The sequence below is a fragment of the Carassius gibelio genome, chromosome B15, assembly GCF_023724105.1.
Source record: "Carassius gibelio isolate Cgi1373 ecotype wild population from Czech Republic chromosome B15, carGib1.2-hapl.c, whole genome shotgun sequence".
Classification (NCBI taxonomy): Eukaryota; Metazoa; Chordata; class Actinopteri; order Cypriniformes; family Cyprinidae; genus Carassius; species Carassius gibelio.
This window is the reverse complement of record NC_068410.1, coordinates 13371425-13386492: the sequence shown is the minus strand read 5'-3', so window position 1 is coordinate 13386492 and position 15068 is coordinate 13371425. Positions and strand designations below refer to the sequence as shown.

General features: G+C 36.9%; 1 protein-coding gene across 1 annotated transcript in view; it reads left to right on the top strand.

The window, feature by feature from the left end:
* The window catches only part of LOC127973172 (E3 ubiquitin-protein ligase CBL), a 34479-nt gene that overhangs the window by 7409 nt on the left and 12002 nt on the right, over positions 1 to 15068 (top strand). Inside the window, exon 2 of the mRNA XM_052577306.1 lies at positions 642 to 889. Within this exon, the coding sequence (XP_052433266.1) occupies positions 642 to 889 (248 nt within the window). The remainder of the gene's footprint in view (positions 1 to 641; positions 890 to 15068) is intronic.

Here is a 15068-nt window from a genome sequence, read left to right as displayed (position 1 = left end):
TGTAGTTCTTATTTTTCCCCTCACACTGCAAGAGAAAACTTGCAAAACGTTGACCCGCAGAGGATATGAGGTTAGTTTGCAGTTCTCTTTTTTTTATTTTTTTTATCGATAGTCAAATTAATACGCCTTTGGAGAATTGTACAGAATATTTATATCAGAATATTTGAACAGAGCTTGTTGGCTGCTGTTAACAGACAATTGTAGACAAGCATATTATCTTTCTGTAAAGCTGCTTTGAAAACGACATGTGTGAAAAGCTCTATAATAAAAATGAAGTGAAATATAAATTAATGTGAAATCTGGAAGTCCAACATTATAGTATAAAACAGTGACGAGTTTATGAGCAAATTAGCTTTATGCTAATGCAATCTTTTGTGTACTCTACCTTTCAGGGTCAGTAAGTTGTTAAGAAATTGTGATTTTTTTGGAAAGGACGTACTTTTTAGCAAGGATGCAAAACAGTGTGCAGTACAGAGTAGTATGATAGAAACATTTCAAATAAATAATGAAGCTTTTCTTTTACACTTTATTCATCAAATAATTGTTTTCTGGAATTCTCAGCATTGTAGCAACCCACCATTTTCACTTTTGCTGAAAGATACCATATTTACCATCAGCTGCTTTTCTCTGTTGTTTTTTAGGTGGTCCGGCTATGCCAGAACCCCAAGTTGGCCTTGAAGAACAGTCCTCCGTACATCCTGGACCTGTTACCAGACACCTACCAGCATCTCCGCACTATCCTATCCCGCTACGAAGGCAAGATGGAAACACTGGGTGACAACGAGTACTTCCGCGTTTTCATGGAGAACTTGACCAAGAAGACCAAACAGACCATAAGCCTGTTCAAAGATGGCAAAGAGCGAATGTTTGAGGAGAACTCTCAACCCAGGTGAGTTTATCTTTATTTATAATATGTCAGATAACCAAGTTGCCTTCATAAATTGTAAGCGGCTAAAAAGATGTGTTAAGTACCATCTATAGTGACAAAATAAGGTGTCCGCTTTTTCTATTTTGACGAAACATTGCGTTGGGTATGAAATCAGAGCTCCGAGATCTTAAGCCATCTTTTAGACGTTTCCTGAGCTAGTTCGTGTTTTTTGGAATGTTCTGCATATTGACTCAGTGTGGGAGGCAAAAGCAGAAGCAGCAAAACATGGTTCGTCAGTCCTCGAATCATGTGAAACCGATCTCTTCAAAGAATTTGAGTAGAGGTTACATTGAGTTAAACTGGAGCTCAAGTTGTATATCAAAGATGCAAATGAGTAGAGCATGAAAGTGGTCTGAGATGGTATCAGGCCTGTGGTTCTTCTGCTTCTCCTAGAAACACTGGGCTCATGTGAGTGGACCGAGGAAGAATGTGTAATGCAAATAGGACCAGTCAAAAAAAGGAAGAGTGTAAGTGGGGCTAAGAGTTTCCAGGTGTAACATTGTTTAACCATTTAGCCTGCACCCCGACGCCTGCGTCCTCTACTCGCACGTATCAATGTGTACGAATAATTAAATAATAATAATAATTAAATGGGATAAATTTAATCTTGACAAACTATATATCATTATAAAGATCTAAGCCTCAAGCATTGATGAAAGCTTGCTGTTTTTCAATGGAAAGCTTATAAAGACTGTATTTGCTACATTTGTGTAAGCAGTACACATCAAAACATGAAGAATGAAAATGCTGTACATACCAGATTCGTTGTGATAACGAGTCATAAACGCATCCACAGCTGCAAATCCCAGTTTAGATAGAAAGGTAAGGGTCCACTGAACAACATCTCATGAAGCATGTTTAGTCCAATGAAGCAATAACGTTGTAATATGGATCATAATTCCTTTGTTTACGTTTCAGTTCTTCAGCGACAGAACTGTGTGTGTCCATTATGGAATAACTCACACTCAGAAACTTTGTCTTGGTAGTAAAAAATGGCACATGAAATATATTTAAGGAGGGAACATTTAATTGAAAAGTATGTAAAAGTGACTTTGTGCTTCTTTGGGATGGCACAATCAAGTCCTGAGTCCGCAGTTTTTTTTTTCATGTCCGCGGGTTGCAGCGACCCCAATCCCAATAACGTGATATTTAGCACCTAAAATGCGAATTTTACCAAGGCAACCCTGCCAAAAAACGTGCATTTTAACCCTGGGGCACAATATTTATCAGGTAACCGCCTTGAAACGCGATTGGGCTAGTTTTGGATTAGTTTTGAGAAGCAAGTGGGCAGGCTTTGTTGTGAAAACCTGGCAACCCTGATCTGATCGCACGTGCTGGAGATATACAACTAATTACAGGAGCACCTTTACTGATGAGATGCGCATGAAAATCGAATTAGATTTTTGCACAGCCTTTATTATTATTTATAAATGAATATACTTATATTAGGGCTGTCACTTTTGAGAAAAATCTCATTCGAATATCATGCAATGTATTTGAATATATTTCAACGTATACGCACATCTCTTTTTATTTACAGTGTTCCCCGCGGTGGAGAACACACGTTCGGAGCGCACAGACATGCCTGGCTACTAGCTTTTATACACGTGATTTGGTCATGGGCCTATGCTACAATACATCTAGAGTGCCCTCTACTGGATAAGATGGCAAAGAATAAAATAAAAAAACAAACGGTATAATCATAGACTGTAAAAAATGCGCTCCACATGGCATTTTAAAAAAACTGATATTTTATTTATAGTTCGATTACAGGTATTTCACGTCATGTTCGAATGCATATTCGAATATCTAATAAAAAGTGATAGCCCTAATTTATATATATATATATATATAGGCCTATTTTAACCATGCAGCAAACCTTTTTAAATATATTTTTTAACCATTTAACTGATATTATTAATTGGTCAAAATTCTCAACTGCTGGTTAACGGTTAACCAGTCAAAATGAACATCCCTAATTAAAACCCTTATATCATTTGTTATACATCTTCATATTCTCCTGCCTCAATTTTCATTGTCTTTATGCAGCCTACAAAACAAGATAGTTGTTTCATTTTCAGATAGAATAGATACCAATGTATCTCATATATGAAAATCCTATTCTACATTTATTTTGTGTATGAAAATAACATTTAATGGGTCTGCTAAACCTTAGAAACCAATGTGATGTCTTTCAAATACTTTTGGCTTACGTTTGAGCTAGAATGAACCTACAATATGTTTAGAAGTGGATGCATAATTTAAAGAGCTAAAGTCCCACACATTCCCATGAGTCCTGTACATTGTCCCTCAGGAACCACAGCAGTCTGACTTGATTGTAAACTTCATAAAAATGTTCATACTTCCGTCAATCTTATAATCTCACTTCCCGTAGTACGGTGGGTTCTCGTATCAGGCTGTATTGTCATTTCGTATTTTTCATACTACTTCAGTTTTCTGAAATTAGCAAAGAATTGTCAAGCTGAAAATGTAGACGTTTGTAACCATAAGAGCATTCACATAAAAACCTTTTGCATGACGTGGACCTCTTTTTAAACCGCTTTGGTGGCAAATTCTCGAGAATCTTATCCAAAGCTTTTCCGTGTTGTTAGACGCTGGGGCTTAACTGAGGGGGTGGAGGTGATCGTATTAAGTGTGAATAATTTAATGATTAACTCTGACACACCAGTCATACTTTGCACCACTCAGACACCGCTCTTCCTGTTAACACGCTCACTTCCCCTTCCTGTTTCTATAAGGCCTCCTCAACATGCATTTCTGAGGCTAGCCAAAACCTGCCACTTCTTACTAGGGGTGCTCCGATCACGATCGGCCGATCGTTATGCGCATCTCGTCAGTAAAGCCGGTTTTCTAATCAGCGGTTAATTCCATCAGGTGCCTGATTTCTCATAGAGCAGCTGTTACTACACAGAGCCGTTGTTAATAGAGAAGATGCGCAAATCACGTTAATTTTCAGCGTTTATTGGCCCATCTTCTCAGTTAACAACGGCTCTGTGTAGTAACAGCTGCTCTATGTGAAATCACGCACCTGATGGAATTTACCGCTGATTAAATAACCGGCTTTACTGACGAGATGCGCATTAACGATCGGCCGATCGTGATCGGAGCACCCCTACTTCTTACACTCACAGTCTATAGCAGTTTAATATTCGCAGAATCACTTTCACCTTGGTAGTACTGAAGACCGTTATAGATCTTCATGCACTCTTCTCTCCACCTCTAGTGCTGCCTAGGGTTGGCGAGACACCAACATTTTGACTTCAGCCTCTTTATCTCGATATTGATACTTGCTGCAAACAGACTAGGTAAACTGATGAATATGTGTAGTAAGTTTGCATATCATAGAAATATGAAAAGGAATATTTGAAGCATACTTGAAATCTTGTACAGGAAGATTCATATGATTAACAAGTATGTGGAATATTTTCCCATTTTGTTACCAAATAAATTTCCATATATTCCTGAATGTATACATGTCATAATTGAGCATGCTAATAACAGCATTTAACTTGCTTTGTTGAAGTTGATGCATCCAAGTAAGAATAATAATACAAATTATTTTCTTTAAGTCGTGCATATAATCTAGGATGGGCTCTGTAACACATCTGAATAAGATTGTAATCACTGTCATCTGTTATTAAAATCCATTACTGAATTGTGGATTGACGCATTATTGCAGACTTAAACGTTAACTATGCTTTTACGCTTGACGTCATTTGGCTGAACTAAAAAAGCACATTTTCATCAGTACTGAAATTTTTGTATTGCTCACTTTTCTAGTATACCATAGAGACTATTCAGCTAAATTTTTGCAATAAAAAAGTTCCATTGTCAATAGTGTAGTGGGACTGTAGCTATCGAATATTTGTAGCAATATATGAAGTACCGCTCACACAAAAGCTGTTTCCTACCAAGGGGCAAGGAACTCGACCGGAAGTTGAAGTCGGGTGGGGGCTGCCATCTTTTAGCAGAACTTCACTTGCGTTAGCATTCCCATTGACTCCCATTCATTTTGGCGTCACTTTGACAGCGAATAACTTTACATCTGAGGCGTTTAAAGACTCTGTTTGTCCATTATTTATTTCTAAAGATACACGACAATGTATAAAGGGCTCCATTACCTTCTATGTTACATTATGGCCCCGTATAAACAGTTTTTGTAAAAAATAGGCTAACGATTGCATCATAAACACTCGGCTCTCTGTCGCATTACCGTACAGACAGGTGGAGAAGCTCGCAGGCAATTAACTTAATATGGCGTACTGGCGTTACATTTTAAAATGCTATACAAAATAATTAATCAGAATACTTACTCCTGCTCACTCACGACAAAGAACTCCCCGCTCAAGCTCGCCGTCTCTGCAAGATTAACGATGGCAGTTTGCACGCACAGCCACTTAGAAGATTTACATCTGTCAGACAGGTTGCTGACGTCGTCAAGCTTCGTTTGAGTCTGCGCGTCAGAAACGGAAGTGCTAAAAAACGCTAAAACCGGGCTTCATTTGTCTCAATTGAGTTCCAATGGGGTCGCTGTGTCCATTTCTTTTACTGTCTATGTTTCCTACACAGCCTTTAACAGCTCCCCAAGTATATTTGGAGAAACATTTTTATTCTCGTATACTTTTTTTTTTATCCGCCTGAAATAATGAAAGCATCCGCAATCGATGAACTAGTGGAAAATCACCCCTCGCCCTACACCTTTCGAATCTGCTTGTTCTGTGCGCAAGAACTATTTCCTCCATTGATATTCCCACATGCGCTGCAGAGATGTGGTGGATATTTCACAGTAAAAGACAGGGCTCGACAGTGTGGTCGCTTCAGTCGCATTTGCGTCTAAAATAGATATGTGCAAAAATGTATTTAGGATCACAAGTGTGAATTAAGCAAAATCCCTCTGGGTGAGTTTTCTTAAATTTTAATGTCATAAAGTATTCAATACATGAAATGATAAAACAAACGTCAAAATGGTCATTTTAAAAGGTCTTCTATTTTGGGATGGAAAAACATAAATCGTGATACAGCCTCTTGATTATTAATCGTCAAAAGGCTTGCTTTAATTTATATTTATTTAAAAAAAAAAAGAGTGCTGCATGTTGCATTGTCACAAGGCAACTTCAGACTGCTTCAAAGAGATTCTCAATCAATGAATAGCGCACCTTTATGCCAAGCTGTTGCACATTATGAACTTTATATAATATATTTTAGGCAGTGTAATGATATTAAAACTCCATATACATCGGGAAGAAGGAGGCGGGAACCGGCGCACAATCAAAACATTTTAATATTCAAAATAAATACAAAACAGCACACCAGCCCCTCGCGGACGACTGGTGCGCGCAAATAAAAACCAAAACATAAAATATGGCCCAGGCCTCTGGTCCTCTCTCGTCCTTCACTATACACCTGGCCTCACTCCTCGTTCCCACGCCTCTCGGCCCTGCCCCACTCGCCACAGGCAGTTGTAAGCATATTTTAATGCATATTTTATCACCACATCTGAAGGAACAGCTCACAAAAGTATAGAAATAGTATTTCAAAATAAGTTTATAATTAAAAGTCACAAGTATATTTACATATACGTATAGTCACATATTTTACACAATAAATTGTATTTAAATTAAAATACATTTAATTTATAGGAAACTATTGTAGTTTCTGGCTGGATGTTTCCGTGCAGGAAGAAAAGTCAAAGAACATTATTTGATACATTTTATTCAATATATATAGATTTGACTCACTTACTGATAGACACTACATGAAAAAGTAAGGAGAACTCTACCGTTTAAATGATGTCATTTCACATGCATTAAATGCATAATAATGCATATTATGAGTATGTAATTAAATGTAATCGTATTATATAATTAAAATGAATTTCATTTGGCCTAAAAAAAAATATTGTTAAAAATGAAACATTATTTGTTATCTGTCATGTGTTGTAGACCGTGTGTGATAGGAGGATTTACCACTCAGCTACCACTGCAAGTATATTTCAGACCTGTGGGAAACACTGCTAAAGTGACTTTTTTTATAAACCATATAACTTCCCCTTGGTCAGTGAGGCTATTTCACATGACCAACTGAACATAGGCAAAAAAAACAACCTCCCAACTGTGTGGTGTCCTTTTGAAATCATTGTATTTTGCCTGTAAAATTTTTACAGAGCAATTCTAAATGTGATCGTATCTTTAGGAATAAGATAATCATCTCTCTTAAATCTTGAATCCCTGCTAGACACTCACAAAAATGAAACTCTGTTCCAGCTTTGGAAACTTCTGCCACATATTTTCTTTATTTGTCTTTCATTCCAGGGCTTCCTTGTGAAGAAATGCTTAGTGCTCTGATATCCATCTCTGTGAAATTGCATGTGCTCTTAGTTTAGGTAGCCTGAGGCTAGGTGTGTGCCATGCAGCTGTTGTCAATTAAGCAAACAAATTTTGGATAAGCTTTCTGACAGATGTTGTATCCTGAATTATAGTAGTTGTATCTAATTGTGATGTCCTGAGATTATGCCTCTACGCTTTCTTCAGGTCACTTAATTTGGACCGTGACTTTTCCGTACTCATGTTTCCTTTTCCATTTAGTTTGCTTATCTTTTCATCTTATCTGCATGTTACAGGTCTGCATGAAAGGAGCATTTATAGCAATAGGGAAATACACAGCAGATAGGTGAAGTTTGATACTTGTGCATCTGCTGTGTTTATCACGTTAAGGCGTTTTACAGTTGTGCGGCATAACTGAAATTTGTCAGCCCGTACAGCGTACGATTTCCTTTTTGTTGTAGTCGCAGCTCTGTCAAGATGAGCTGTCGTTTGTTGTGGTGAAGACGTGTCACTCATGTTCCGTATTTAAAGCCTTAACATCCTTCTACATGTTTCTTTCTGTGAATTGTTTTGAACTTGGAAAGTGCAAATGAGATGTAGCAGAAAATCTGGAATAAAACAAAGGAAACGTTTCAGACTACATGCATGCAGTCGACAGGGGAGGCACCGCCCAACCAGGGGGGAACATTTCAAGTTTACTGCAGTACCTTGTTTCCATTTGATTTCTTGAAGGAAATTAATGGCAATTTACAGATAACCTAACATGCCAAAAAGTTTTGTTTCTTTTACAAAACAAATAAAAAATACTTGGTTTTTTTTTTTTGTTTGTTTTGTGTTGTTTTGGGTTTTGTTTTTGTGTTGTTTTGTTTTTAAATTTGTTTTCTGTGTGTGTGGGGTTTTTTTTATAAATGTTTTCTTTTTTATTTGTCTGTTAGTTTTTGTTTTGTTTTGTTTGTGTGCATTTCTACCAGTAAGGAAATACATAGGCTGGTGAGAAAAAAAAAAAGAATCATGAGAAAACTTGAAGGATGTGTTTACCCATGTTTTGTGGTTTAGCTCTAAATTAAATTTAGTACCTCCTACTCTTATCAGAGGAAACCCCGAGTGCCATCAAACAACACAATCAAAAGATGCTATTAAACAAGCAATTATTAAATATATATTTTTTATAGCAAGCCCCTTTGGTTAAAAGTCTTAAAATATCATGCTGGAGGTGTAGCTTAAGCCTCACATCTGTGGGGTGTTAATTAAGCTTTCTTTGTATTAATCATTCATCGTTTATTGAGTTACATGGTTCTCGAGGGATTGCAGGAACCAACAAGCCTGAAAGCAATGGAGCTGAGCATCCAATGCTCCAGTGTCATGAACAAAGTGATAATCACGTCTAAACTTCTGTCAAAGAGAGAGTTTTGTCTGTTTTTCATGAGTTAGTGCACACAGTGAGCATTTTGGATGGAAACACTGTTAACACGCCCAAGGATTGTATTGCAGCTCGAGTTACTACGTCTTGCATCTCGCTCCACACAGAGCCCAGCTAAGCACATTTGAGAGCCGCACACTAGCATTGGGACGCTGTATTTATTTATGGCCTGCTGAACACACTGGCAGACTGAACACTGACTGATAATGCAGCTCTCATACTCTTGCTGGGTTGTTCTTCTCTTCAGTCTGAAGATAAAACAGAAAAAATGCATGCTTTGCCACCTCTTTTGCTTTCAAAATCACACTTCTCTTGTTTCCTAGTCAAGGGACATGTAAACTGGAATTCAGTCTGTTCTTTAGTTCTTCCTCTAAAATACTGCTCTTGTAAAGGGATCGTTCACCTGAAAATTATTATTCTGTCATTTACTCACCCTCATGTCATTCCAAACTTGTTGGACACCATTGACTCTTGCTTATATGCTCTTAAAAATAAAGGTTCTTTATTTGCATCATTGGTTCTACAAAGAACCTTTACCATCTATTAGTAATGTAGAATGTAAAGATTAACCACGAACCGGCTGAAAATCGATTTAAATATGTGACTATTCAAATCAGTATTTAATTTGATTAATATTAATATTATTAACCAAACTTGTATGAGGCCATTGTTTTTTTAAAATACTTTGATCGTATTCTTGCAAAATAAATAAAATTACCATAAAGACATTTATAATTGTTTTTCAAGAGATTTCTAGTTTAAATATGCTTTTCTTTTTTTATCAAAGAATCCTGGGGTCAAAAGCAGTATTTCCACAAAAATATTCAACCGCACAACTATTTTCAACTTAGAATAATTTCTTAAGGATCACGTGACACCAAAGTTTGGAAGCTTGTGTATTTAAAAACCAATCTGATTTCTAATTGTTCTTTTTTCTTTTTACATAATTAGTCTGGTTTTGTTTTTGTAGCTTATGGCATCCCACATAACCTGTCCATGTTAGTGTCCGTTTCATTTGAATAGCTTTCTATCATGTTACAGATGAATAACTTAGATGAGGATATTTTGTTCCACTCTTTAAAAAGGCCTATTTATTTTGCAGTCATGGTCATCTATGCTTGGTTGCATTATATTATTTGCATTTATTAAAATAGTCCTGCTTCCCACCAGAGGACCGCTTCTCTGGAAGTCACCTCATGTATGACATAATGGATGGGAATAGACAGTGTTAGATCACCTTGAACACAATTTGTTTGTGTGAATGTGTTTTATTTAAAGGGGTGTGTGTGTGCGCGCGTTTGCTTGGGTGTATGACTGCTGTCACCACCACTTCCTGACAGAGATCCGGTGTGAAGCCAGTTCCGGACAGTTAAATTTGTCAAAGAGTGGCTGCGTTGATGAGGAAAAACTGAATCCATGATCTGTTCGCATATTCTCATGAACACAGTGTTTAGACCTAAATAGTGTCCAGTGGCAGAGAAAGTCACTTCCTTAGACACCTACATGTCTAATGTTTGGGGAAATGTTAGAAGTTATGGGGAAGTTGGTTTTTGAAATGTGCATTAGTTGAGCAATTCTAGTGTAAACTAGTGCAAACTGGCCCTTGGGTTTTTTTGAGCGTGTGGATCACTTGAGGTCAATGCTAAAGAGAGACTGAAGGTGTGATGCTTCTGGACTGTAGACCCTTTGATAATCAGCCGTGGGCACGAGTGGACCGCTCTCGCTTTCTCCAGTTGGCTTGGCTGTTTTATCATAGAAAACAGGAAACAGGAAGGGAGCAGCCAGCTGCAGGTCAGAGGTCAGGCCAAAAGAGGAGGGAAGCTGACAAAAGCACAGTATCTAGGCAGGGCTTGGCCTACAGCAACTGCAAGGAGAGGCCGGCCAACCGAGAGATTGGGGAGGGGTCAGATGGATTGTTTTAATGCAGGCAAACATGAAACCGCAATAATGAAGCACTATGGCTGTGTCCGAATTCCCATACTGAAATGGATGAACTTTGACATACAGTATGTTTCCTGGACATAAAACTCATCACATTGTTTACTGATGACTTTTACCCAGCTGATGTTTTTTCTTTTTTTTTTTTTTTTTTTTTTTTTTTACAATTTTACAACAACTTTAACCTTTGTCATATACTGCAATGCCAGTGAAACCAATTTTGAGACATACTACAGAGCTATATATTTTGGTCAGTGGAAGTCAATGTCAATGGGTAATGTTGCATAATTTTTACAGCTAATATATTAATTAGCTTTTTATCCACTGGAATTTTTTCAGAAAATTTGTTGGCTGAACAAATCAATACTGTTCATCAATCCCATCTATCATGCATCTATAATAGTAATGAGTTTCATTGTTTAAAATAAATACTGAAATACTGATCAAATGAAATACTCACAGACATCACTGGAAAGTTTGGAGTTTGGTCGGATATGTAAAATAATGCACAAGTTACTAAAGTTATTTGACGGTAAGTAGAGTGAGAGAGAGAGAGAGAGAGTCCTAGAGCGCACACTTCTGTTGCATGATCCTGATTGCTGTTCGCTGCATTAGTGCATGCATTTGGATTAAAACTAAATTATTATAGAACAAACTAAAATGTATTCACTATAAACAACATTTATTTTAAACGTCAAGCAAACACAACTTTATTTAAAGCAGAAGTGAAACTAGCAGACTGTGAAATTCACTAGGCTGTAAGTGTATCTCTCATTCTTCAACAATTCAAACATGTTTAGCTTGCTTAAAGTCCAAAGTATACTTTGTTTTTTACTCCGTATTACAGTACACTTTTTTTTAGACTTTACAGTATTGAGCTGCTGCAATGGAGCTGCTATAATGTGCCGTTAAAATCAAAAGTGAAAGTAACAAAAGCGTATACAATACATTTTTACAAGTATAACTAAGTGTGGGAATAACTGAAGGTAATATCTGTTTGCTAAATAAGACCAAATAAAATGATTCATATTATTATCATTTTGTTTTCAGTACCCAATATATATATATATATATATATATGCTGTGAACATACTAGGGGTTGCACAACATTAAATACTTTTTTTTATCAATAGACGTTTATTAATTCATAGCCGTATGCAACAATTACATATGTAAATTGTCAAAACTTTATAATTATGACATTACATATTTACATATCATGTAACAGCCAGTATTTGTGTCTGTAACAATCACAACGTTTTTCGTATCTGCATTCGGATACAACATTGATAAAACCGTTATGGCTGTATTTTTTTTTTTCATAGTAATTACAGAACAAGTATGTCATGTTAAACAAAACAAAACAAAATTAATTTCTAAAATAATATTTATCACGCAAGCGGAGCGATGTCATGACAAATGTTTAGTCATCATTTGAACACGACTGAATCAATTCAATGGGCACATTTTCATTATGCAGAACTCTTTAAACGAGTCTTAATGTTTAGTGAACTTCACTAAACAAATGTGTGCATGCCGTGCCAACCAGCAAAAGGTAAAGATGCAAACACGTAGGACAAGTAGAAAATATATCCGTATTGAAGCTGGTTATTAGCTTGCTAGAACTGGTTTGGTTTTTGAGAGACTGACGCGCAATGCGGCTGTTTGATTGGTGAGAGCGCTGTGCTTCATCAATTCATTCGTATCATATCGGAGCCAAAGGTTTAAATCATTGCCTTTTAAACATACAAATTATAGAACGTGTATTATGTATTATTATAGGTGATATTACTCTTGCAAAGCTCTGATTTCTGAGAGATGCACAGAGACAGCAGCAATCCTGTGTTTGATTTGTGCTCTTTTCATTCATAAAATTTACATTCATTCACTTCACACTCGTGACTTTAGAGGTCTGTTGTATAATATTGCGCTGATCCCCTGGCTCAACTGTTATTTAGCAAACTCTGGACTGTGCCAGCTTCAGCCGAGTATTCAGGCAGAATTATTCTGAATTTATTAGTCTGTTATTCATTTTTGAAGCCATTATCCGTGCCATTCCGAATAAGGAATTCGGCTTCAGGCACAGCCCTAATTATGACATTACATATTTTAATTTTACATGCAACATAGATAAGGTCATAGAAAGTAACAGCTACACACAATCTTGTAATCCTAAAATTCATGTTGTACTTGCAAACTCTTTGTACGAATTTGAAATTATCCATATCTGACTCGTTTTGAAAAAGTAGTATCCCTACTTTATTTCTGTATGTCAACTAGCTGTACATTTCTCAGCAGATGCAGTGTGTCATTCGGATAATTGGGCATTTGACTCATTTGACTTATTTCTGTTAGCGTTATGTGTAGCAGAAAGGCATGCATATTATTTGTACATAGGATGTGTTGGTTTTGCCTTTCTGATGTGAATTAGCCAATTCAAAGACATGTGATTGTTTGTCCTCATGAGGGCTTGAGTTATTGTTCTGAAGAGTGACGACTCTGACTCTGGGATTAGCTGAGTGCAGCTCTCAAACGCTGTCCTCGTACAGCAGCTTTAGTGAGTGTTTGTGCGAGCTCTGCTGCATGAGCCTTGGCTTTCTGTGCATCTGTGCCCTACTTAGTTTGAATCTCCTGCCGAAAGCCTCCCTTCTCCCTTATGGTTTGAATCTACGTAAATATACAGAGTCGAACATGTCCTGGATCTCCTTCATGCTTCACTTTATTCACTTGTGAATGTCTCTCTTTGAAGCATGCACATGCTCACATACTTTTTGGTTGAAAGTGCCACTCCACCAAAAGGCCTGTAGCCTCACCACACGAATGTCATCGCCAAAGTTCTCTTATGTGGTCTCTTGGAGAGCGGAAACATGGCACAACTGGTTTGCCCAGGAGGCATGTTGGCTCCCTTATTTCACAAACAGCAACTGTTCCGAGAGCCATAGTTAAAGTAGTATGTAAACCCAAGCTATGAAGCCAGTGGGAATTTAAGGTGTTACAGTACATCAAATTAAATATGGCATCTACCCTGTCTAGTTTTTTTTTTTTTTTTTTAGCAAATTATTAACTGGCTGTACACTGTGTACACGTACATGAAAAAAAAATGCATGCATATTTGAATGCTACATTTTGTTTATTGTTACCTTTAATAGTAACAAAATATTATTTTTCTTTTATTATTATTATTAAGAAGACCAACAACTGTATTATTAGTAGTAGTACTAGTAGTAGTATTCAGTTTTGAAAGTAAAACTTTCTCATAATCAATCATTTAATTCTTATTTAATTTTTAAGCTTGAATTTTTTTATCAGTGCATTTTCTTTGGGGCACTTTTTGACCAGAGGAAGCATGTAAAATGCAACACATTTGTCTTAGAATAAACTTTTTTCTGCGCTAATCCAAAGAGACCTTCACAAAGAAGAGTTGTTGCTTATGAGAGAAACAGAATTTTTTTTTTTTCGCAAACTATTTTTCTCATTTGCTTGCTTTCATTTCTTGTAGTTACACTCAACTGTTACACCCCTTTTTTTCCTTATAGTATGAGTAAGGATTCAGTTTTTGGAGGCAGCTGTGGCGCTGCCACACTAAGACTCTCTCTTTTGCATGTCAATTCCCCAGGCTGGAGCGCTTGTACAATCCCCCACTGTGCTGCCCTGTAAATCATGGCTTTCTTTCCACTTCCTCCCCCTGCCATGCAGCACGACCCTCCCTGCTCTCGCCTGCCTGCCTTGGGCTCATGTGCCCAGATTCGGTGGAATCAGAAAAATGCAGCAGGCATTCTGTCCTTGCTGATACAGGCTTAGCGTGCTCCCTCACTGTGCCCGCCAGCTACAGCAATACCCAATCACCACCAACTCCAGAATCAACTGATGTTTTAACATTTCTGTGCTGATTTTATAGAAATTCTATTATCACTCTTTATGAGATACCTCATATTTCATGTTCAAATTTAAACATGGTATATCATTAAAAACTGACTTTTTCTGTGTTTAACCGCTATAATGACGTCCCTGGTGTATCTAGCATCCAGGTAACAAAAAAATTTGGTAAGCCTTTCTCTGAAAGCTTGTGAAAAAACTAGCCACTTTGGAGAATATACGCTGGACAAAAGCAGCATACGCTATTGTGTCATAATGTCATGGATAAACCCTGATTTAAGAATATTTAGTCATTTGCTTTGGAAAAATGACAGAAATAAACAAATACTGAAGAATGTCACGTTTTTGCAGTGGTATCCGATTATATAGTTAAAGTTATTTCCGTGTTCTAGTTCGTATTCGAGCCACTTTATTTTATTATTATTGAATTAAATTAATTGAAAACGATAGTGGAGATCTGTTGGAAGTTGTATTTTAAAACTTTGAAGTGTTTTTAATACAAGACATGTACATATAGAGACCATATTTAAGTATTGCATTCCATTCAGTTTCTTTGCTTAAA